The sequence below is a fragment of the Anser brachyrhynchus genome (genome assembly GCF_964034855.1).
Source record: "Anser brachyrhynchus genome assembly, chromosome: 2".
NCBI lineage: Eukaryota > Metazoa > Chordata > Aves > Anseriformes > Anatidae > Anser > Anser brachyrhynchus.
Window position 1 is genome coordinate 43,425,662 of NC_137695.1, and position 23,901 is coordinate 43,449,562.

At 38.7% G+C, this 23,901-nt stretch overlaps 1 protein-coding gene across 24 annotated transcripts in view; it reads left to right on the top strand.

The window, feature by feature from the left end:
• Positions 1 to 22,981, top strand: part of RBMS3 (RNA binding motif single stranded interacting protein 3) — a gene marked incomplete at its 3' end in the record, with an annotated part of 702,635 nt that extends 679,654 nt beyond the window's left edge. For 20 of the 24 annotated variants that reach the window (XM_080580036.1, XM_080580033.1, XM_080580013.1 and 17 more), the window contains 3 exons: positions 10,344 to 10,424; positions 12,924 to 13,051; positions 16,863 to 22,981. In XM_080580036.1, coding sequence (XP_080436162.1) covers positions 10,344 to 10,424; positions 12,924 to 13,051; positions 16,863 to 16,869 — 216 coding nt within the window. Of the gene's footprint in view, positions 1 to 10,343; positions 10,425 to 12,923; positions 13,056 to 16,862 lie in introns of those variants that run through there. The other 4 variants (XM_080580030.1, XM_080580031.1, XM_080580029.1 and 1 more) reach the window with 1 other exon arrangement.
• Positions 22,982 to 23,901: the final 920 nt, after the last annotated feature.

Genomic DNA, 23,901 nt, shown 5'->3' on the forward strand with positions numbered 1-23,901 from the left:
GAAATAGTGTGAAAGACATGCAGGACTCAAAATTAGGGATATTCTAAAGGGACATCTTTAGGGAATTTGAGTGGGGAAATTGCTTGGACAACAAAACAGGAAAGGTTAAGGCAAGCAGGGATGACTGCTGTTTGAAGTATCAGGCATTTTTTCCCCTTCTTTCATTTTCCATTTTGTTCTTTTTCTGTTTTATTTCACTTATCAGTATTTTTCTCCTCCCTCCTCCCCTTGGATGAAACAATGACAAACTGGGAGAGCTTCTGTGTTTCTACCATAAAATAAGTTTAGGAGTTCAACACTGTAAGCAACTCATTAAATTGTAGACAAGCTCATGACATGGCCATATAGTTCAGCCCCCTTAGCCAGCACCCTGATAAAAGGCAACGTATCTGCTTTGGTTATGCAGCCCTGGAGCTGATGCAGTCTGATGTTTCAGAGATCCTCCCACAGCTGATTAACCGGCTTAAGGACAGGCTCTGCAATATTCTAACTCAGTCACGCTCCATCTGTAGGGCATTGACATTAATTTTAAGGGGACCTTTATCCAACATAATTTCAGGATTTTGCAGAGAGCAAGAAAAAAGAAGCCCTCACAAAAATGCCATAGCCACCTTCCACAGCCCTGCCATCTAAGCAGAGCTAATGATCACGTAATACATGTAAAGATTTTAACAGACCAATTCATATGCTAATGAGAAACAATGTTTTATACTGCATTACTTTAAAACATAGTACTTTAGATGTATTGAAGTTGCCATCAGCCATTAAAGGTTAATATTCTCTCTTTTTCCTGCCCTGACCACATATGAACAAGTAACAGACAGAAGAGCTCGCTGAGCAACATTCATGATTTCCAGTTTGTGGGAAATTCATCTTACGAAATTTGCTTTCGTTCTGAATCATCTTTTAAAAACTCAAAACAGAAAGATTCTCCCATGAACCAGAAATTCCAAACAAAAATTAATTTTTGGAAACAATGGCTCACGGTGTTTCCAACACAAAATACACTCTGCAAGATCCTGACAGCTGCCAACTGGTATAAACATCCCTCTTGGTTGCTGCCTTGCTCCATGTCAGCTTTCAGGCAGCAGCTGCAAAGCGCTCCCAGGATTTTGTGTTCCAGAGCAGCCCCACCATGTCCAATGCTTTGGGCGGGCTTCCAGATCTCCTAATGAGTCGGCTTGCAGGTTTGCTTACTGAGGAAGAGATCAGTCCTGGGAGCCATGCGACTGACAAGTTGGAAAACACCAGAAACATTGCTTTGGGCAGGTGACATTGTGGGATTATCCTGGAAGAAAAGCAGCTCAAAGCCTGCAAAGGGACTGCCAGTTCCCAGGTGTGCAGGAGGAGACAAAGATGTTTCAGAGCCTCACCCAAGACCAGGTAGAACTGGGCTCTGGGGGCTTGCAGACTCCACGTTCAACCATCCCAATCCCATGCTTAGCAGCCTGGAAGCCCCAGGTGCATGTTTTGCAGGATAATTCGGCTACACACACCTGGCAGCAGGATGATTTTGCTTGCATGTTTAGGCATAAGGGCCCAGCATTTCCCAGAGGAAATACATTGCCCCCTGCCTAACTCTTGCATGTCCATCATAAATACAGGAAGGCCAACTTTTAAGGTATCCCTACTGCCACTGTTAGCCCCAAAAAGAAACACAGGCTATATCTGGAAGGTATTTTGTGATCACTGAATTGCTAAGGTCTTCTCCATCTCTAGATACAGTGTATTTGAGGACAGCTGTTTTATATGAAGCTTTGAGATGGTTTCTTTTTTCTTTTACTTTTTTTTTTTAAATATTTGGGATTCTAGGGATCTTTTAGAGACAAAGCAATAGCATGTTTCAGCTGCTTTTAGGAATGTCCAAGGTGTAGTTTGATGGTGTAATGCTATCAAACTAATATATTTTGCTAATACATTTTCGCTAATATATTTCTGTCAGGCGTGACTGCTTTTTCATGCAGGAGGTGATGAAATTCCTCCTGCTCCCAGGATAATTAGAACTACTAATATTCAGGTGACTTTTTGTGTGTTTATGTGGCGTGTTGTTTTTTTTGTATGTGTGTGTGGTTTTTTGTGTGTGTGTGTTTTGTTTTTTGTTTTGATTTTTAAGCTTGTAATTGTCCTTGCTTCCATCTGTTTCATTTTTGGACAATTGGCCGATGGACAGTTGGTCCACTCTTAAGTCTTTTCTGAAAGAGCAAATGGAAGGTGCATGTGATTGATGAGCAACTGTTATTTAACAAGCCTAAGTGGTTGTTGTGTTGTTTTAATAAAAGATTCGTGCATACTGTAGGGATGTTTGCAGGTAACTAGCCTGCTTCTTTTTAGACTCTTCAAATTCATGACGATGTAATAGCCTCTGGAAGACACGTTTACCTCTAGAAAGCAATTATTTGTTCATATAAATGGACCTGTTATTAATAATAGCTTAACATGCTCATGTGTTGAGAGTTCCACTGACACAGTTATTTATTTACTTATTCTGAAAATACAATGTGCAGATCAGGCTTCCTTCTTCTTACTAGCAGTCATTCATCAAGGATTAATTGAAGAAATTGTATTCAGATGGAAATTCATAAGAATTTCCAACCAAAGGGGTGCATGGGGAATTTTTATGTCAGAAGAAACTGATATAATTCTGCTGCATCAAACCTTTATTCCTCAGTATACAGAATCTGAAAAAAATATAACTGTGACAGAATCTCTGTGATTACTGACCCTGGCTGGCCAAGACTGGTACGTTATACTCGTTTGTTACGATATAGTCACTGTACCCTGTTTTTATATAGGGTGCTTCAGTCAAGACAGTCTAATAAATCGTGCACTAACCCATGCTCAAAAACTTGCCCCAGAGATCTCATAATGTATATTGACAGAACAAGTTCATAGAGTGCGTTAGAAAAAGATAAAAAATGCCCCTTTTACAGAGAAATGAATAAGAACTGAAAGAATTGAAGAATCAAGAACTGAAACTCTGAACACCATAGTCTTGGTCTTTGTTTTTTTATTCATAGGAGTATTCTTGCTCTCTTGCAAATGTATCCGTCAGACCCATGAGATACTAAGAATTGTGCAAAAGAGTAGTTTTCACATCTTGAAGCTATTCATACGTGCTGTCACATATGGAGAGTCGGTCTACAGTTCTGTACAGCCTCCTTAGATCTCTGCCTACAGTAGAGGTTTTGTCACAAGGAAGGGAAGAGTGAAAATATCATGGGGCTAGGTGCACTGAGATTGACTACCAGGATCATTGGCAATCTGAGGTTGAGTTCCATAGCCATGTACAGACTGATAAACATAACGTGAACAACTTGCTGTAGAGAAGTGTTCCTGAAAGAAGTTGCACTTGCCTTTAGTGAAGGATACAATCAAAATGGGAACTTAATTTTTACATCGTAATGGGTTTTCTTCCATTTTCTGCCTTTTCATACACTGGTGAGATATCTGAAAGCAATTTGAGATTTTCACTAGGTTCCTTTGTAATACCAGACTTCGGACTCTAAAACCTGCTTAAGATGAATGTGCCAGTTTTTGGTTTATCTGTTTCTGTAGACATTCCTGGATTGCTGTTTATATTAACTACAGATTTTACCAACACAGGCTTCTGTATGCTAGTGCACAGCTGTAGGCGGTGATCTGACTGTTCTCACATTTGTTTACTCTAAATAGTCTTTATCTGATTAGTCCTGATCACTCTATTTTAGTAGCAGACCTGAATTCAGAAATAAAGACCTGTTAACTGTGGGGGGTTTTGTTCTTCTGTACTGTTTCTTCAATACCTTTGTATTACTCTGATTTCCAAAGGTAGGGATTTGTGAAGGATACTTAGAACTCCTGAAGAGAAAAGGAGATTAGTTAGTAAATATAGTTCTTGAAGTTATTATTCTCTCTACCTTCATTTAACTTGCTCGGAGAATTAGGTAACATCTCATTAGGAAGGTTGAAAGGGAAGTGATAGCCGGTGTTCCTAAATACATTTGTATTACTGAGCAGCAGGGAAGGAAGGTTAAATCTTGTAAAGATTTCTATTCTCTGCCTGAACAATGAGTGCAGTGGCCCAGTGATGGGATTCTGCTGAATGACAGTGCTATACTTGATAGGGCTGTGGTAATTGTGTGCTAAAATAGCATTGAATTTTAGGCCAGGCAGATAATTATTAGCAAAAATATTGTAATATATGCAAAAACTCCATAGCTTTTATTCTCGTGTTCATTAATTGGGGAAAACTAAGATTAATAACAGCTACTCAATAATTACAGGATTGAGCTGGAAGATGAGAATGCTTCTGGGTAGTGAAAGGTATTTGAAGTTTAAAGTAAAAACTATGACTGCTGGATATCGTATTTCATTGAACCACCAGTGGTGCTGATGAACTAGATGGTCCTTTTCTCTTCCTGAGTTCTGCATCTCCATGCCGGACTATGGGATAAGAGGACACAGCAAGACAATGTTCTTTTCTGGTGGAGAACAGGGTATTTTCAAATGAGAAGGTGGAACCAAGGACAAAAAAAAGTGCAGTTTTATTGTATGTTTCATTACAGTTACAACCATTTCACAAGGGTCAATGAGAGATGCAGTTTTTCTTTGCAGGGAAAGAGATTTGAAAGTGGGAGGGCAGGTTTCCTTCGTAAGAAAATAAGAGGTGATAAAAATAAATCCAGCCAACAGTCTCATTTCCTTCAGTTTTCCAGCAATGTAAATGTTTTCACATAATTCTGTTAGTGATGCAGTGTCTAGACTTCTCAGATGGTTTAAAAAAAAAAATAACACATACACACAAATAAACCCTGGCATTAATTCTGAGAATCCTAAAAAGCTAAGTCATTGTCACTGTACTGTGCTCATGCAGCGATATGGAACCACACAAAGTCACTGAAGACCAGACTCTGGAATCTCTGCTCATTTAAGATACATGGGTTAGCATTTACTCACGTAAGAAGACCCATTTAATCTTCCTTCAGCAGGCTGATGTGGTACAATGTTTCATAGCTTATGCTGGTGCAGGGATTCTGCAGTTTGGCTCTGTCCTTGGCTGAAAAGGCTCTGCGCCTTCTCGAGATCATGTGGGTCTATGAAATCGGGAAAGATGATTCTTGCATCAGATAGACATTTCTATAAAAATAAAAGCAAAACAAAGCAGCATTTTCACACTAATTTTATAAAAGCTCCTTCTTCCTTGTCCTTAATAAGCTTACTAATCCTAAGTGTTCAGGGTTTCTGAATCTACTGCAAACTTATATGCTAATATCTCATTTTGTAAATACTGATTTTCTCTCTACCAGGAAACAAATTCATTGTTGATCAGGTTATCAACTGCTGTCACTCTGTAAAATCTCCCAGTGCTCATAGTGGCTGTGAGAATTAACATACAACCAGTAGCCTTCTTGTAATCACAGCTGTGTTATTTCACAGGCAACTAGGCTTAAAAATAGAATTGTACTTGAGGGTGGTTTCTTATGGTTTCTGTTAATGGTAACCTTCAGAATTTAAATAGTGTGTGGTCAAAGTCTGCTGGTGGAATAAATGGAGTCTTGCAAGAGGCACTCGCTCTTTCAGGCACTGTCTCAGCTGAAGCTCAGCACCTAATGACTGGAATAAGAGGTGTCTGCCGTGTATCTCACCTGCTAGGCACTTGCCTGACTCCACATTAACTTGTGCCCAAGAAAGGCTGACTAGGGCAAATAAATAACTGGACATTGTCTGCACCTTACTCCCAGGTCACTCAACTCCACCTGTGATGGGAGAAACACATTGTCCTCCCTCAATGTGCTCCCTTGCTGGGCAGGCAGCTGCTTTCCTCCTGTTTTTTTCTTCCCAGTGGCTGCTGCCTTTATGGGCTTAGTGTTTACTGCAGGCTCAAGGAGTCTTGCTGGAGCCAGGCTGCGATACCCCGCTGTTTGTAGATCTGTAAGAACTGATGTTGCCCTCTGAATTAATCATGATCCTTCCCACAGTTTCATTTTGTCCCTCACCGCTCCTTATTTGTTACCTACCTCCTTTTGTTTAACTCTTTGTAGTTACTCTAAAAAGTTACTCTAAAAGGAGAGCAGATGTGTGTGTATCACTACTCCCTCATTTTCCACCTTATATATTTTTTTCACATACTTAAGCAGTTTCAAAAAGTTAAAGACAAAAATCCCATTAGAACAAGGTGTGAACGGAATTGCTAATGTAGCATATAGGGTAAACTGCTGCTCTGATGAGTGCAGCCTGAATTAAGCAGACAGGCATTGTAAAGTGTGCATTATGTTATAATATTGCGCATCTTCAGTGCTAAGAATCTGGACTCTGTGTATTGCGTGAAAAAACTAATAGAATCATAGAATCACAGAATGATATGGATTGGATTGAAAAGGACCTTAAAGATCATCCAGTTTCAACCCCCCTGCCATGGGCAGGGACACCTCCCACCAGACCAGGTTGCCCAAAGCCCCATCCAGCCTGGCCTTGAACACCTCCAGGGATGGGGCATCCACAGCTTCTCTGGGCAGCCTGTTCCTGTGCCTCACTGCTCTCGTAGTAAAGAATTTCTTCCTATTATTAATCAAAATGTACCTTTTTACAGTTTTAAACCATTATTCCTTATCCTAGTGTACAAACAAATTAAGAGAATGGGTACCATCAGCAGTGTCTCTTTTTTTTTCCTGATTTAGAAATTATCAGCTTTTAAAGTATCAGAGTGCCAAACAAGCTCCCTGAAACCCTCCAGATCTGTCATCTGTGCATAGAGTCATTATTCATTTTACTGTCATAAATAAACATCTTCTACTTTTAGACCCACAAAGCCTGTACAGCTGAAGAAGAATGGACAATGTTTTCTTCTGCCTTGTGAAACTTTATTGAATGACCAATCACATTCTAGCTTAAGAATCTTTAATCCTGATGGAAGAGCATGACAGAGAAAGAATGGGCTTGGATTTTTCAGATTCTCTTATTTCAGTGTTTACAATACTAATATTTAGTGGAATTAACTGGGTGCTCTTAAGCCAATCATGTGAGATATGCTGTCTCCTTTTCAAACGTACATAGGGACAAAGAACTCGTGTATGGTTTATGGAGAAGATAAATCTCAGTGATGTTATGACAGAGAAGTCTATTTTTTCCATTTGCCTGCTTACAAGTTACATTAATTTCTTGAGATAGGTGAGAAGCTATATGCAGATTATATGCATGAGTACAGGACCTGTGCTCATCATGGAGCCCCATCACAACAGAGACCCTTAATTAAGGAATGCCCATAAAGGAGAATCTTCATCCTGTGTGGTCCTGAGCAGGTGGATGTGGCCTGGGGGAGGCTGCGGCCCATGGAGAGCCCCCGCAGGAGCAGGCCCCGGGCCGGAGCTGCAGCCCGTGGAGAGGAGCCCACGCAGGAGCAGGAGGTCTGGGGGGAGCTGCCACCCGTGGGGGACCCGTGCTGGAGCAGTTTGCTCCTGGGGGATGGACCCCGTGGTACGGAGCCGTGTGGGAGCAGTTCTTGAAGAGCTGCTGCCTGTGGGCAGCCCCCACAGGCTCAGTTCAGGAAGGACGGCATCCCGTGGGAGGGACCCCACATGGAGCAGGGGCAGAGAGTGACCGACAAGGAGCAGTGGAGACGAAGTGTCAGGGACTGACTGCAGCCCCCATTCCCCTGTGCTGCTCGGGGGGAGGAGGTGGAAGAGGGTGGATGGGGGAAGGTGTCTTTAGTTTGTTGTTTGTTTCTCACTTCTCTAGCTTGTTATTAATAGGTAGTAAATTTTATTAATCTCCCTATGCTGAGTCAGTTTTGCCTGTGACAATAATTGCTGAGTGATCTCCCTGTGCTTATCTCAACCCTTGAGCCCTTCTCATCGTATTTTCTCCCCCCTTTCCCTTTGAGGATGGGGAGTGAGAGAGCAGCTGTGGTGGAGCTTAGCTGCCGAGCTGGGTAAAATGATTTTAATTTATGCCATTGTTGCAACTAATTTTGCTCACAGATTTTTTTTAACTGTTTTTGACATTGTTTTAGAGCCCCAAGTGATTTAACCAAAACGTTGAACCACCGTTACAGTGGACATTTACATGAGCAGAATATGTTACGTAGAGGAAAGAAGTCACATTTTTGGAGTCCTTCATGGAGTCTGGCACAACTGGGATGCTCCGTGCTCTTGCACTACCAAGAGCAGTGCTTGCCAGCAAAAACACCAAGTAATTCCCAGACAGTTTCCATTGTGCTACAGAACTCAGTGCCAAAGGGTTTTGCAAAAAATGGAGCTGTTTGAATTAAAAGGCAGTTGAATAATTTGATGTCTTTGTATTAGAACTCATATCTATTTGTAAGGTAAGAGAATGGAAGACAACCGCGCCTTATGAGTCTCAGCAGTGATCTGCTGGGTTCAGGGAAGAATTCTGAGGAAATCTAAGCTAAATAAGGCCGCTTTAGTCTTTAAATTAACACTGGTAATTAAAATGTTTATATAGTTGAGTGAAGCTAGCCTGGGTAGGTATTTAAAGCCCCTATAGGTCATTGCAGAACTGCAAGAGAGCTTCAGGTTACTGTTAAATATTGACATGTTTAGAACAATGCCACACAGCGGATGTCACCCCAACATGTGACGGCAGCACTACAAAGCAGAACGAATGGAGCGGAAGCCGCTCTGGAACACCCCGCGGTAGCATTCTCATTAGTTCCTAATCCTTAAGCCAGGAGAATAGTCCAACTGTACTGAGTACAATAGGGACAGTTGGCCTAATGTCTTTGGTGGGTTAGCATTCGTAAAAAAACTATTGAATTCAGTTTTATTTCTGAAGAAGAAGAGAAAGGAGATGCAGAAAATCATGGCCTGGTACAGGCACACATACATGGGGGACGTTCCTGTCTCTCTTTGTCTCAAAGGAAAATGCTGTGAATTTGTATTCACAAATATTGTAATGATTTTCAACACAACATTCTGCTCCTATTACAAGTGTACATTCTATGTCACCCGTGTTTCTCATTGATTATTTGTTCTATAGAAAACAATTTCACTGAAATAACTTTTTTTTTCTTTTACTTTAATTTTTCATTACTTGAATGAAAAGTAAATGATTCTTACTTCAGAATTTAGCTCTTGGATTCTCAAATATGACGTTCTCATTCCCTCAGGCCTTTCTCCATTCTGTACCCAACTCTGCAATTTCGTAATTCATGTTTGTGACAGGCATATCAAGCCATCCAGTTAGTTTAGAATTGAGGTGAGAGAGTGCTTTAAATGTAAATTTTACTATAAACAGCAGAATAAAATCTTGCAAGCACTTCCTAGCTCTGCCAGGAAGCAAATCTATATTTAACGCATTTTAAAATTCATCACATACATTTTGGGCTGATTCAGATCTTCAGTGTGTCTTTGAAGATAACATGTAGTGGAAGTGTCATACAGTCAGTTGTGGGATTGGGCACATTCTGAGATTCTTGTCAGTGAAGACATGCAGTTAGGACTGGATTGTAGAAAGAAAAATACATCGGGATCTGACAACTTAATATCGATACTTTATTTGAAGACTTGAACAATCTGTTGCATTCAGTTCAAGAGCTTTTTAAGAATTGCTGTATATAAAGAGATTAGTGCCATACCGATGGCAAAATTCACATGCACTCATAAATAAAAAAAAAAAAAAATAGTATCTTGTAGTACTTGGGAGAGAAAGTATTTTGGAGAAGCTAATACCAAGCGTTGCTGTAAGAATAATTGGGAGAAGCTTCAAAATGCATAGAAAAGATCCCTGGATATTAAAAATGATCCTTAAGAATTTAGTTAAGGCTTCTATGTACAAAAGGCTCCCAGACATGTCTTCCTCTTCGTTTATTTTTCCTGTCTTGGATCACCCCTCCACTCCCTGTAAACTGAAATGCTCTTAATGATATGGTTAAATATAGACGGGAATAAAACTGTCAAATTTTGTGCTTCATGTTTTCTAGGTGTCATTAAGATAAGATAAATAAGATTCCAAAATATTGTTTAGACTGTTCCTGTATCTGTAAACACTATATATATATATAGGCTGTTATCATGTCTCTTTACTGTTTTATTTATAAGTACAAGTAGGAGTCTCTCAGTTTCAGAAAGCATGTGAAAAAATAATACAATCTGAATCTATCAGCAATATGTTTACTATCGCCTGTATTCAAATGTGACCTGACTTTGAAGTTCAAGACTGAGTTTTAATAGCTAGAAGGTAATTCCTACCATTCGCTAAAATCTTTAATTAAAAGAAATAGTAGACTATACATTAACCAACAAACTCTTTACAGAAAATTGAAAGAGCGTCATGCTTCTATTATGTTGGGGTTTCTTTGCAGCTTGATTGTGGTTTTCTAATGTTAATTTGCCTTCAATTTGTTCTAGTACATGACTGCTGCTGCACCTATGCAAGGGACCTACATTCCCCAGTACACTCCTGTGCCTCCAACAGCTGTCCCTATTGAAGTAAGTTTATCTCCATCCAAGAAAGCAGAGTAAAGGGGTAACAGAAGTCTTCTATCTATTATGCCTCATTGCACCTGTTTTTTGAGAGGGGCCTAAAAATCACTTTATGGAATAGTACGTCTTCCAGCTTTTAAAATTAAGACTGCACATTCTTACTCTTTTTTTCTTTCTTTCTCCTTTCCTTTATATTTATTTATTTATTGATTGATTATTTGCAAGGGCTCTTGTTTTGCATTTTTTTTGCTCTACATCAAGATATGGAATAAAGTATCAGTGATTATTACTATTTTTTCCCCATGTACTTGGGAGGGAGATGGGAAGAGACAGGAAAACAAACCCAGCAAGGCAGACCACGAACCCAAAAGAGATTCCAAGAAGAGAAGATTGCAAGAGGGTTTGATGCGGTCCTTAGCAAGTGTAGATAATTGCTGAAACATTTAGCCACCAGAAAAAGTGATTGAGCAATGGAAACCTTCCTCTTGTATATACAGACGTGGAGGATGCTGCACTGACTGAGTGCTTTTTCATCCTTGAGGAAGGATTCGCTCCCTCCCTCCTTGGGGCTGAGTCATGCTGATGACAGTCTAATGAGTAAGTATTTACTCAACCCTGTAGACCACAAGCTGCTGGGAGAGCATCAGCTCGGCCTCCACTTCTGTGCAGCGTTATAAGGGCCACCAAGCACAGCGAGAGGAGGGAGCCTTGGCATCCTCTTCAGTGTGTGCTTCTCTTTGGTGCTATTCCCTTTTATTAATAACTTCTCCCCTACACTGGGGTAATGTGAGGGGTGCCAGGGTCTCCATACTTCTGTCTTCAGCTGTGTGGACTTTGAAGTTGCTGCTATTGCTGCTTTGTGCTTTGAGGCTGCTGTGTTAGTGGTACTGTTGGCATGGCCCCACCAGCAGTCAAGTACTCATCCTGGTTTCTCCCAGTTCTCTGAAATTTCTAAATGAGGTCCCACAGAAAAGGCTGCTACTGTTTTGTCATATTGTGCTGATCATACTTTTAATCTTTTTTGCTAGAGGATAATTCTGCTCTGGGCCTTGTTTACTTACAAATGGGCTACGAGTACCTCTTTTAATTGCCATTCTTGGTAATAAACTGGACAGATACAAATCTGAATCAAAAGGAAACCGTGGGATGGAGATGAGAGTGGCTCATGCATCAGTACTGGCCAGTACCAATGAGAAATTAATTTAATTCTTCCTGAGCCCTCCTCACCATCATCCACTGGTATATTCATGCCTGATAAAGTCCTATGATGTAGTAATTAAATATTATCTGAATATATAGCCTGTCTTGCTCTTATCCAGTGAATACTATTATTGTTATTGTTTATCTGTATTCATGTAGCATCATGAACCAGGACCCTGCTACACTGGATGCTCCCCACAAGCAGAGACCAAAAAATATGGTCTCTGCCCCAGAGAGCTTACATTCTCAAGATGAGATGGACAATTGTAGAAGCATAAAGACATAGACAGAAAAAGATAATACTGATAGTCTGTTAAGCAACAGATACGTAGAATTTATGAGAAATTAAACACTTTCTTTTCCACAGATAATGTAAAATAAACTACCTTTTGTTTACATAGGACTCAAATGAAAACAAAGCAAGTGCTTTGTGCTCCCTCTTCTGGCTCTGTTGTGTGCAATGCGGTAATAATGCATGTTCCCTGGAGAGACCTGTTAGTGTTATTAGTGTGGCCAAGACACCAAATATGAGAGTAAAGGAAAGAAAATGTAGTTCACCTTGAAAGCATGCAAAAATAGTTAGAATTCAGACTGTCCAAATAGGCTAAAAAATTGAATATAATGTTAAATCCATGCATATCAACTTTTGTATATCTACTTACCTTTTTTGTTTGTTTTGTTTACAAATTTGTAAATAAAACTTCATTGGAGCTTTGACTTAACAGGTAAAAATATTTAGTGCGAGTTAAATTTATTGTTGAAATGAAACATGCATAAGTGCACTGACCGGAGTGCATTGTTTTCTTAAGGTAGCTAGAATTCTGATGGACATGTAATAAAGCAGAGGGTGGTGGACCTGATCTTTGTTTCTATCTCACTGTAAAATGAGCAAAATAAAAGTGAACTGACTGTGAAGTTGGGGTAGGTAAGTGAAAGTCAGAAGAGCCATACATTTGTTAAAGAAAAGACGAGGTAAAATCAAGACTCCACTGAAGTCAGAAGTTTTGCCTTTGGCTTTGAATGGACAGAGAACCATTCCCAAATGTGGAGGTATTTGCCACTGCAGCTTGTGAAAACAAAGTACTGGAGATGTTAGTACACTAAGGAAGATTCTCATTGCTGGATTATCTCTGTAAACTAATGTAGTTTGTTGGGTTAGCATGTGGTTCTCCTATCTCAAACTCTCTCAACCATACAGTATTTCTAGAGAAATACAGGAATGTGAGCTGGTGCTGAGTTCCTTTATGTAATTCACTAAAGTGACTAAAAATAGTAAGTTTTTCATGTTCTTATTTGACTCCCTAGGGTGTTGTTGCTGATACTTCTCCACAGACAGTAGCATCGTCATCACAGGAAGCCAGTGGTCAACAGCAACAGATGACAGTGGAAACATCCAGTGAACATGCACCTGCATATTCTTACCAACAGTCTAAGTAAGTAGGCATATACTTCGTAGACTGAGGGTTTTGGCTCCTCCATATAGTGGCCCAAATTCTGCTTCCCATTTCAGCAATATAAATTCAGCATAGCTTCATTAAGTTCAGATGAGTATTGTATATATAGTAGTGTAATTAGTAGAGTGTTTTGCCTGATGGCCTCACCTAAGCAAATTGTTCTTGAGTTCCATGCTCTCTAGCAGGCTTCTGCTTATTCTGGACTCAGAAGGATCTCAACAACTGCATTAACAGTTGCCATACCGGGCTTAACCACCATCTAGCATCTGAGGTTATAAACAGGACTTAAATTTTGCAGTGGCAAAAATTAGCATGGTACAAACATGAAGGTTCATTTCCGAAAGTCCTGCTAGTTAAACAGTGTAAATTGCCCCAAATGGGTATTTGTGAGCATGCTAAACTGGTGCCATGCAGACACCAAGTGGGCAGAAGCTAGAAACAGAATGGAAAATACTGTGATGAGGCAAAGACTACATTGTCTTTCTCTCAATCTCTGCTCACTTTATTTGCTTCCCATGGAATACCTTGCAAAATTTAAGATCTATACACTGATAGCTGGACCTAGAACCCCATCATTTTCTGAATTATCCTCTTACACTCCTTCCCTTTGAGATAACAGAATCAGTCCTCTTGAAGACAAGTCAGGGACTTAGTCACAGGTACTGATCCACAGACAGATTCTAGGAATTTGGACCAATTCTAGGAATTTTGCCGTACTCCAAACACAGCCATTTATTAATAAATGTACATTGAAAATCAGTATCACTGTAAAAACAATTATGCAGTTTTTATCTTGTGGAAGGAAGTAGACAAATCATCAGATAAGAAAAACATTTGGTATGTCAGTTAATGCATCGTGACATAGTACTTATAGTGCAAGAGGCATAATATATGAGCTGGTATAGAGAAGATGAGAATTATACCAATCTGTCAGTTGCTTTACTTCATTTGTGACCTCTGGAAGTGGAAGATGCATTTCTTTGTTTAACACATGAATAAACAATGGTGTCAGATCACACAATGTCCCTTTTTGACTGCCATATTTATGTTTATAATATCTCACTTTTTCATATGTCACTCCCATATTTGTTCAGATGTAAATACAAAAGCAGTTGATCACAAGCATTTTGTTGATTCATCCAGTACTCTATTTTGGAGGCACAGTCTATGCATGTGTACCCCTCCTAGCCATCAAACTCTCTAGTACCTGTGATGGCAAAGTACTTACAGAATACAGTTGGCCAAGAGAGAAATACACGTGACAGTGCCATCCTGTTCACTGGCTTTGATGACAGTGTTCTGAAGGTACTTGGATTTGATCATTCCCATGATCCAGTTCGCTTTCAGTTAAGTCTCCAACCAGAAGAACTTAAGTTCAGATGTGTTCATAAGGTAGCTGTGAGCAGCTGCTTCTGGAATTTTTCCCACAGAGGAGTAAACTACATTGTGATTCTTTATTGAAATGAGTGTTGTGTTCTTTCTCACATGGTGAATTCCCACCTTTTCTGAGAATGAGATCCTTCATCTTTCCTTGCCAGCTACTGCCTTGTTGCAGTGATGGCCAGAGTTCTAATGGCACTGGTATTTATATTCAGAGGAAGTTCTTTCCTTTTAAATCACATGGAGAGATCCACTACATATTTTTTACTGTGATTTTTTTTTTTTTCTGAAAAGTGCCCTCTATTTGTGTCTGCCAGTTGTGGGCAGAAATGCAAAGTGTGGGAAGTTGTAGAAAGAAAGAAATATGTATGCAATCTCTGTCTTACAACAATTCCTACCAGAATATTTTGGTAACCTTTAATATAATATCAAATGAAGTTATTTAGCAATTAACATATAATGTTTTTAATCCACTCTTCGAAGGTCACATTTATTAATAACAAGTACCATGCCCAATATACATCTGTTTTCAAAGCAATAGAGAGGAAGTAATTAACATGACCACATAATGGTTTTGTCAAATATAGGCAAAGGAAAAGGCAGACACTACAAAACAGTTTCATAGGAACTGATCAGTCAGGAGAAAAGTTCTAACAGTGTTATTTCATTGTTTTTATTTTCTTTACAACAATCATGAAACTGCAGGCAATGAAGGAGGGGAAAGGTACTCAGGGTGTTACAAGGATCTTGTATTCTGTACGCAAAAATAAACTGTAAGATTTAAAAATTAAGTTCCCCTTTTTTTCATCAGCATACACATTCTTTCATTTAATATGCTGGCTGCTCTATTTGAGCATCCCACACAGGGATGTTCAGAAATGATGACTTCATATCAAAAACCTGACTTCTAGAAGTGGAGCAATATAGGAGAAGCAGCCTTCTGTTTCTGAGCAGACAGCTCAACTCTATGAGGAAATCATCTTAATTGTTTTAGACCTGCAATGCCTCTTTTCTTCTCCTCATAAATCTTTAATTTTCCACATAAGAGTGTGAAATCTATGAAGTGGCTTTAAATGGTGATCCTTCCCCCTGGAAATTGTACTCTCTTACCCCTAAACAAAACTCTGTTGAACAAAGTACTCTGATTTTAAATGTAGGAAGAGTTCAGTTTTTCTGAAGCCTTTTCTGGGCAACCTCAATGCCAGGTTGTTAGAGAATGTGTGCTGTGACCCTTTGGTGCCCACTCTGCTCAGAGAGGCAGTAAAATCTTAGGCACTGAGAAGTCCAACTTGAGTACTCCTACTGGAAGTTATGCATAGAGAACTGCTTTAGAAATCCTAAGTAAGTAGTTAATTCTTATTTTCCACATACATCTGTTGTTACATTCAAAATATTAATTTCAAGGCTTCGTGCAATGAAAAAAATTCTTTGGCAAATTTGATATTTAAAATCAAAGTTCATTTTATGTTTACCATACTGAAGAAATAGTTCTGTGGCAAATATTAACTCATAATAATAAAATTAATTTAAAACTAAGCAAGGCAAATGCTTTAATGCTCAGAAAGGAAAGGTGCTAGCTTTTCTTGAGTTGAACTTGAGTTGTAAAAGCATTTTTTCCATACAAGGTTTGAGAACTGTAGAAGAAGCAATAACTATCTCTTACTGATAGCTTACTGATACATTTACTAGTGTTTGTAAGTAGGATCTACATCTCCCCCAGGATCTTGTGTCATCTTGCCAAGATAAGTTTTATTAGACATGTCTTTAAATTTCATGAAACCTCAAAAACACAAAATGGGAGTTATCTTTAAAAAATGGTAGTTTAGGTTGTTCTCTGTGCTAATTTTAGCAAGACTTGAAACTATATGTTCAAAAAAAAAAAAGATATTTTTCTAATATTATCTCAAAAGTTTCTAAGTTAGAAATAACTGGCTCATTAAGCAGACTGTTCCACAGTCTAACTATTCTTGCCATCAGAAAATGTGTTCTTATTAACAAATTGGACGTATCCTTTTATTGTAATTTTATCCTTTGTTTTATCATTAGTATCCAAAATAAATAGTGCCACTTAATATTATGAAAATATTCACTCTCTTATTGTATTACTCTTGAAATATTTACACAGTGCTAAGCCACGTATTCATCTCATTTCATTGTAGTTGGACTGCCCATTAAGCATAGCATTAACAAAAGTAAAGTCATCTGCTTAGGATGTGTTAACGTCCCCAAAGCAGGAGTTCCCTATTTCTGCCTGACTATTTTCAGCTTGGTGGTGGTATCATATTTAAACAGCTGCAAAGTTAGTTTAGCTTGGATAACTTTTAAAGGGAATTGGGTGGAAAAAAAAGAGAGCAGCCTATTTCAAAGTTGTTTTGACTTAATGACCACTTTAATTCAATTGTTTTTACAGACAATAAACAGGACTGAAGAATGTCGGTCTGAAATCTTTGCCTTGAATGGAGAAACTTCACTGAACAAGAAGTTGGCTTCCAGTTTGCACAGGCGTCAAATGAATGCTTTTTTTTTTCTACCTTTCCCAACGAAAACAAAACAGTGTTTTTATGTGCTGTGCAAATGGTTCCGTCATGTAGTCTGACAATTTTATTTTTGCTATTTTTTTTTTCTTAACTAAAGAAAAAACCCAGAGGAGAAATGCTGGGTTGACATTTCATCTGGACGAACATTTGAATTCAGAATTTACCTGGAGGTGTAGCTAGATTTTCTTTTTTAACAGAAAAAAACTGATGATGTCAAGAGGGAGCAAGTTGAGATGAAAAAAACCAATTGTCTTCCTCAAAAATTAAGCTACTCTTTTTCTCTCAGTTTATTTTTCTTCTTGTTTTAAATTTAGAGTGGTTTTTGGTTGTTTTTTTTTGTTCTTTTTTTGTTGTTTTCTTTTTTCGTTGTTGTTCAAGTGTTTGTTTTAAAGAAATGTTTAGGTAAGGTTTATCTTGAATCTTAATTGCCTTAATTTTAAGGACGTCAAAGGCTCTCAAGGCAAGCTGTCAACGTCTTGTTAGAAAACCCGAGAATGAATTGAAACTGCTCACACCGGTGCTGGTGCAGAAGTTTAATAGACTGAGTTTTTGGGGTGAACAAAAATAAACTGTACAGTTTAAAAGAAAATGATTTTCTTCTTTTGAAGAAAAGTTGATGATAAAGGAACTGTGGCAACTGAAAGGATTGGAAAAATGCTGGGACTTTTATGAACTTTGTCTTAAGTGTTGACAGAAAAAAATTCTAGAAGGCTAAAGCATTTTACAGTAAAGTTATTGAATTGAGAAAAAAACTTGCTGCATTGTAGAGAATGCAGGGTTTTTTTCTTGCAGAATGCAGATTTTTTTATTTACAAAGCGTGATCGCTAGCAAAAGCATTAGTGCTTTTTATCTGCAGTCTTTTTTATGAGCTTTAAGAAGTTTTTAGTCTGCTTTGCTTGTCACATTGCAAAAACCTAGCTTAAGAGCATTAAAAAAACTTAAGTAGATAGGAGCTTATGGTCAAAAAAGTGCAAAAAAAGCAATAGATAGAAGAAATTGTTGACAATTTCTGTAGTCTTTCCTAGTTGTGAACAAATGCAGCCTATGGATGGCCTATTTTATACCAAAGATGAAGTGACACCCTAACGCAGTCCAGAAGATAGAGGTTTTTTTTCTTTTTTTATCTTTATTTGACCTACATGGCCGGACCAGTTCTTACTTTCTTGTTTGTTTAAACTATCTTCCACTGGTGTTTTACATACTGCATATGTTTATAGTGGAAATTTCAGAATAGTTGGTATGAGAAGCTTATTGATGGCGTGCTTTGGAGAACATCACAAAGCAGGAGAGCGGGTCACCAACTAATCTGTCCAGGTGGGCTTAATTTTGATGGGTTTTTCTGTTAAATTGCCTGATCCTTGGTATTTCTTCTGAAACAACAGTCTTCCTTCTGAATTCCAACATACCACAGACTCATTTCTTCACCTCAGTCTTTGTCATCGTCCAGCATGCATAGCCACCTTAATTCTGCGTTTTTTGGTGATGCATTTGAATTGCCAGTTAGATGCGACAGAAAGCAAACTCGATCTTTGTTCTCATTTTAGCTCTCCCATACAAGCAGAAACGTTGAAAATGACTTACGCTCGTATTGTCATGCAGGCAGGAAGTTTAAAATTATTCTTCTCTGCTATGATTTCCGTTGTCTTAATATGTTGGCTGACAATCACTAATTAGTATGATTAGGCAGAAAAGACACTAACTAAATTGAATCCACTGAAACCTGTTTCAGGAATGACAGTTTTTTTTCCACAGAGAAATCTTGATTATGGCCCTTGATTTTTCCAAGCAACCAAAAAAGGTGAAAAGCAAGTCAAAAGATGATTTTTTTCCTTAAGGAGGCAGAAGAAAAGCAGCATTTAAATATATACATACATATACATATTTCTATATGTAAATTTAAACCAAACATTTTTAAACTTTCCTCCATTCAGAAGAGAGGGGAAGCTTCATCACATTTATTGTGGTGCATTAGAGACAGGGTATCCATTAAAAATAATCAAATTCAAACATTTATATTGGATCAATCTGATTCAGCCACCCAACTCTAAAAAAGAGATCTCTGTTTCCCTAACCTGTCTTTTGGGGGAAAAGTACACAATTATTTTTTTAAATTGATAAAACAAGATCATATATTTTAATGTAGTGTGGGGTGGGAGGGGGTTTCCCAAGTAAATGGCTGCTAGATATGCAACATATAAAAGAGAGGAATGGGAGTTCACGTGGTTCTTCACCATAGGAAGAGGGCCTGATTTTCAGAAGTGATAAAACTTCTGCTTTCTCCAGAGTAGTTGTTGATACTCGACACTTCTGAAAACCAGATGATGCCAAAGTAAAAGAACAACAATATTCACGTTTTTAATTCAGAAAAAAAATCACATCTCTTTCTGTTCCACATACTGTCTCATTACATGTTGCTTTTTGAGAGTGGCACTTGAATTTTGTCCTTGGATAAAGGTTCCCTCTGTCTTTGGAGGGCATATGGGGGAAAAATCAATCTAGCCTTATTTTCTTCCTTTCTACACGTACTCTCTTTCTGTCTCTCTCTGAATTCTTTGTACAAATAGTGATAATCCCAGGCACAATTCAGTTAAATAGGAAATAAACATATTTGTTTCTGTGTTAGTTCTAATGTGACATACAAAAAGTCTCATTTACTATCAACAATGAGGCTACAAGGTAGCTACCATGTGGCTGATGAATATGCTGAGGTACCTTCTTGTTTCTATTCAGAACTCTGCTGCTTTATTTATACATTCAGAAACATTTTTGTTATTTTTTTCAGCAAACAAATTTAAGCAATCTCAGTGTTTTTTATTAAGTCAGACAGGCAGCACGGTATCACGATGCCTGTCACTTTAAAGTGTTTCAAGTGCATTCTGTGTTAGAATCGTTCCTTTTCTTTTTTTCCATGCTGCAATGTTTAATAGTGTTTGAAATCAAAAGAAACAAAGCAAAGAAATAGAGGAAGAAGAAGAGGAAAGAAAATGGATCCCCTAAATGCAATTGATCATCTTACTGTTCCCAAAAATCAGTGAAATGGTACTTGAAAGTCTATGTTTTATATGTAATGTGAGCTTTGAGTATAAATAGACATAGATCGTAAGGTAAGAAAAAAAAATGGAACATACAAAATGCTCAGAAAGTGGTAACTTATTTGTAAAAATTTTAAGATGAGATAAAAGATAACGAAAAGCAACACACTTGCTGCATGGTTGTCATCATAGCACAGGAATACTTGGTGGCTTCTGAACTCTAAAACTGGTTTTCTTTATGTTCTGGCTAATAAGGTTTATTGGAAGGTTTATTATTATCTTTTTGAGTTTCTTTTTTTTCTTGGTTTTGAAGATCAGAATTCATAAAGTCAGTATCTATGTCTTGCCAATTAGCTTTAAATATCACGAGGGTTCCTGAAAGATTGCAGAAACAACTCTAGAAGTCAAAGGCAATGGTGCCTGGCCCAGCGGTCTAGAAGCAACATCAAATCCATAAGCTGAACTGCGTATGTACTTTCCATCACACCTGAATTCTTGTAAATAGTCAAATCTGGATGTTCAGGTTTGGTATTTTTGTTTTTACTTTAAAAGATAAATACGGGATGGGTGTCAGAAAAATATGAATTATGGCTAGAAAATTCTGAATACCTGGGCTCGTCACTTAACACTGAGAAAAAAATGATACAGTGGAACTGAAGAGAGTGTTATATTTGCAGGTGCTGACCAGAGTGTAGATCAGGGCACTGAAAAGTCTCACTTTTTCCAGTGAGATCGTTGAGGGACTCTTCTTCCTATCTGGCTCTACTGCTGGTTTTGTAAGCACTTTTCACCTGTGACAGTCAGGCCTCAAATTGTGAATGTCCTCCTATTGCCTTCCAGTGAAACAGACTCTTGAAATGTCCTTAGCTTGTGCTTACTTGTATAGTTCTGTTTACCAAGAGACTGCCTTGGTTGTGTTGGTCAAGAAATCCACTGTAATGCAGAATGAGGCATATCTGAGAGCAATTGCATCACATTGTATTGTCTTCTGCTATGGATGCATGCCCAACTGTAGAAGATAAAGGCTGGTTATTAGGGAAGTTGAGGGCTTAAACTTTCAATGGGCAATGGGCTGAAGCATTCAAATGGATTTTTACACAAGTAAAAATCAAATGAAGGGTATTATTTATGTATGTATGTGTACCAAAACTCAGCAAATTTGAGGAAGCCTGCATTGTAATAAAGTTTATTTTTAATATGTCATAGTATTTGGATCTATATTATGTTGTTTATGGTACTGAAGGATGAGACTGATAATAAGTGTTTAAGAAATTGCCATGCTTCATGATTTTAAGCTTGATGGTGCTCCTCATGCCACTTCATTTTAATGCTGAGGTTGACATGAGCAAAACAGGTTTAGTCAGACTAGCTGAACTCCACCTACAGTAAGAGTCATGCTTAAGAGTGATAATGTGCTTAAAGTAATAAAGCGATCTATTTTTAGTGGTGAGACCAAATGTGGTAGTTGAAGATAGTAACGTTTGATACACACATGGTCAACATTTCCTTTCGAAACTTTATTTAACATGAAATTGGTCCTTATACAAAAGAAGTGCCCTAGGGTAAGGGATTTTACAGGTCTTTCTAGGTAGCCCATGTGAACTGAGAAAACAGTCACGGTGTGATGGAAATGCAAAACAGAAAACAACAAAGACACTGACATTTGGTGTATTAGTCTTTTCAGTTTAATGGCAATTGGCTCTAATAATGATGATTCCTTTCATTTCTAATACGCGTACACACAGTCACGCCCGCACATTTTCCCAGAGGAGGGCTGAGTGACCGGCAGACTCCTGTCCCTCACTGGAGCAGATTTCTAGAATCTCAGCAAGCAGCAAAGATGCAGTGTAAGGAAAGCTAGCCCTCAAAAAGAGCACCGTTTTTTTCTATATTGCTCCTGTCACCTAAATAGGCTAGAGCTCTGTATGTACCCCAGAGATTTATTCACCTTTGTGCCTCAAAGCAGGCAGAAGAGACCCTTTCTTCTCCCCTTTATTAACATGTTCTTTGTTCAAATTAACAGAAAACTATGAGAGAAAAGTTGTTAAAAAGTAAAAGAAAGACAAAGTGTTGCTTTAGCTTTTCATGATGAGAAAAATGTTTGTCTTTATTTCAGTTGTTCAGGATTTCACTCCCCAACAGTGACAGTTGCATTCTTTCAAGTCAGTAAAAATGTGTAATGAAGAGAAAAATATCAGCCTTTGACAGGTTCACAAATACATGTCTCCTTGTAGGGCCAAACCCTGCGAGGTCTAAGCACCTTCCAAGATCTGGATCTGCTGTCCTTAAGAGAGTATCTGCCCAACTTTAATTTCTGCCTATAAGTGTCTTTCTCTTGGATAAAAATTTTATGAATTTGGTGGAATTTACAGACAGTTATATTTTTAAAAGCCCAAAAATACAGCCTAGAGAAGAGAACATGATGTTTATGTAACTGAAGTATTATTAAATATTCTGTATTCCAGAGTGGAGGAAAATTCTACTGTCTTTTGGAGGCAAAACAACTTTATGTAAAAACCAGGAAGCATACAGAATTCATATAGGAACACTTATTTGTTTTCCTTTTTAAAGGAGAATGAACAGATTCTGTCTGTAAGAAAAATCAAAGCAGCTTTGAAAGCAGATGAACTTCCTATCAAGAAAACGTGCATCACAAAAGTGGGACAGAGGTTCTTTAAAGCCCTTACAGACCTCATTGTAGCCAAAATGTAGAATACAGAACCTCTGTGATACATTAAATTATGAATCTTATTTATATGGGCATCTGTGTGCTGATGTCTCAGAATGTCTTTGAAAGATCTGTACTGCTATGATTTTTTTTTTGATGTTTTCCATTTGTACCACAATCCTAATAGCTGCCATTTTCCCACTCCTGGGGCTTTCTGTAGATCAGTGGATGTTAGGTTTAAACTTCTGTTTTCTTTGATGAAGCTTTCAATAAAAAAATAAAGAAAGAAAAGAGCTGGGTGACTCTGTGTTCTTGTGGAACTGTGGTGCGGAGGCTTCCCGAGGCCGCAGCGTGCGCGCTGAGCACAGAGGGAGCAGAAAGGCTTTGCAGCAAAGTCTGCCTCCTCCGCGCCTTCACCGAGCAGAAGTAAAGCATCGGAGATACAGGACAGTTCTGCTGCCCTGTCACCAGCACAACCTCCTACGTGTTAGAAGGTGAAATACGGAAGAAAGTTTCTCTCACACCAAAACCGAATGTTTAGCACTAACGGGTACCCGCTCTCCGGGCTCTCAGCTGCGCTCACCTGCCTGTTTCTGAGGCTTACTTTAAAGAGTGACTTCAGGGCAAAAGTTGCCACGTGGAAGACAGAAAATCTTTATTTACAGAATAACTACAGCCTAGGCAGTGGTAGTGCAAGCCATACTTCATCTGGAAAGGGAGCTGGAAATAAATCGCCTCCTCGGCCACATCTCACGGGGAACTTGAGTGAGCGGCTCCTGCATTGCCATGCACGCACCTTCCCACAAGGGCCGTTCTGTGCTGAAGGCAAGGGCAGGCAGGAGGTTTCCAGTAACTCTGCTTCCCCACCGAGGAGCTTTATTCACATGTTGGGAACCACAGCATGTTCCTCTTTTCCCAGCCTAGCAGGAGCGTGGCTGTCTCCTTCAGCACTTCACATGGTTTGTGGGATTGTCTACGCGCTTCCCCTTCATTTGTTCTGCCCAGTGAAGAATCCACAGGTGAGCTTCTCGTTCCCTTCAGTCTCTGTGCCTCTGCTCCTTGTCCCATTGTTGCCAGTCTTGTTTTCAGAAGGACTACTCCATGCCAAAGTCTCCATTTTATTTAGCAGAGCACAAGTCACCGTGATAAATAATGGCTGGCAGAAGTGGTCCTGAGGCTGCACTCAGTGCAGGATGATTTTTCCAGGCAAA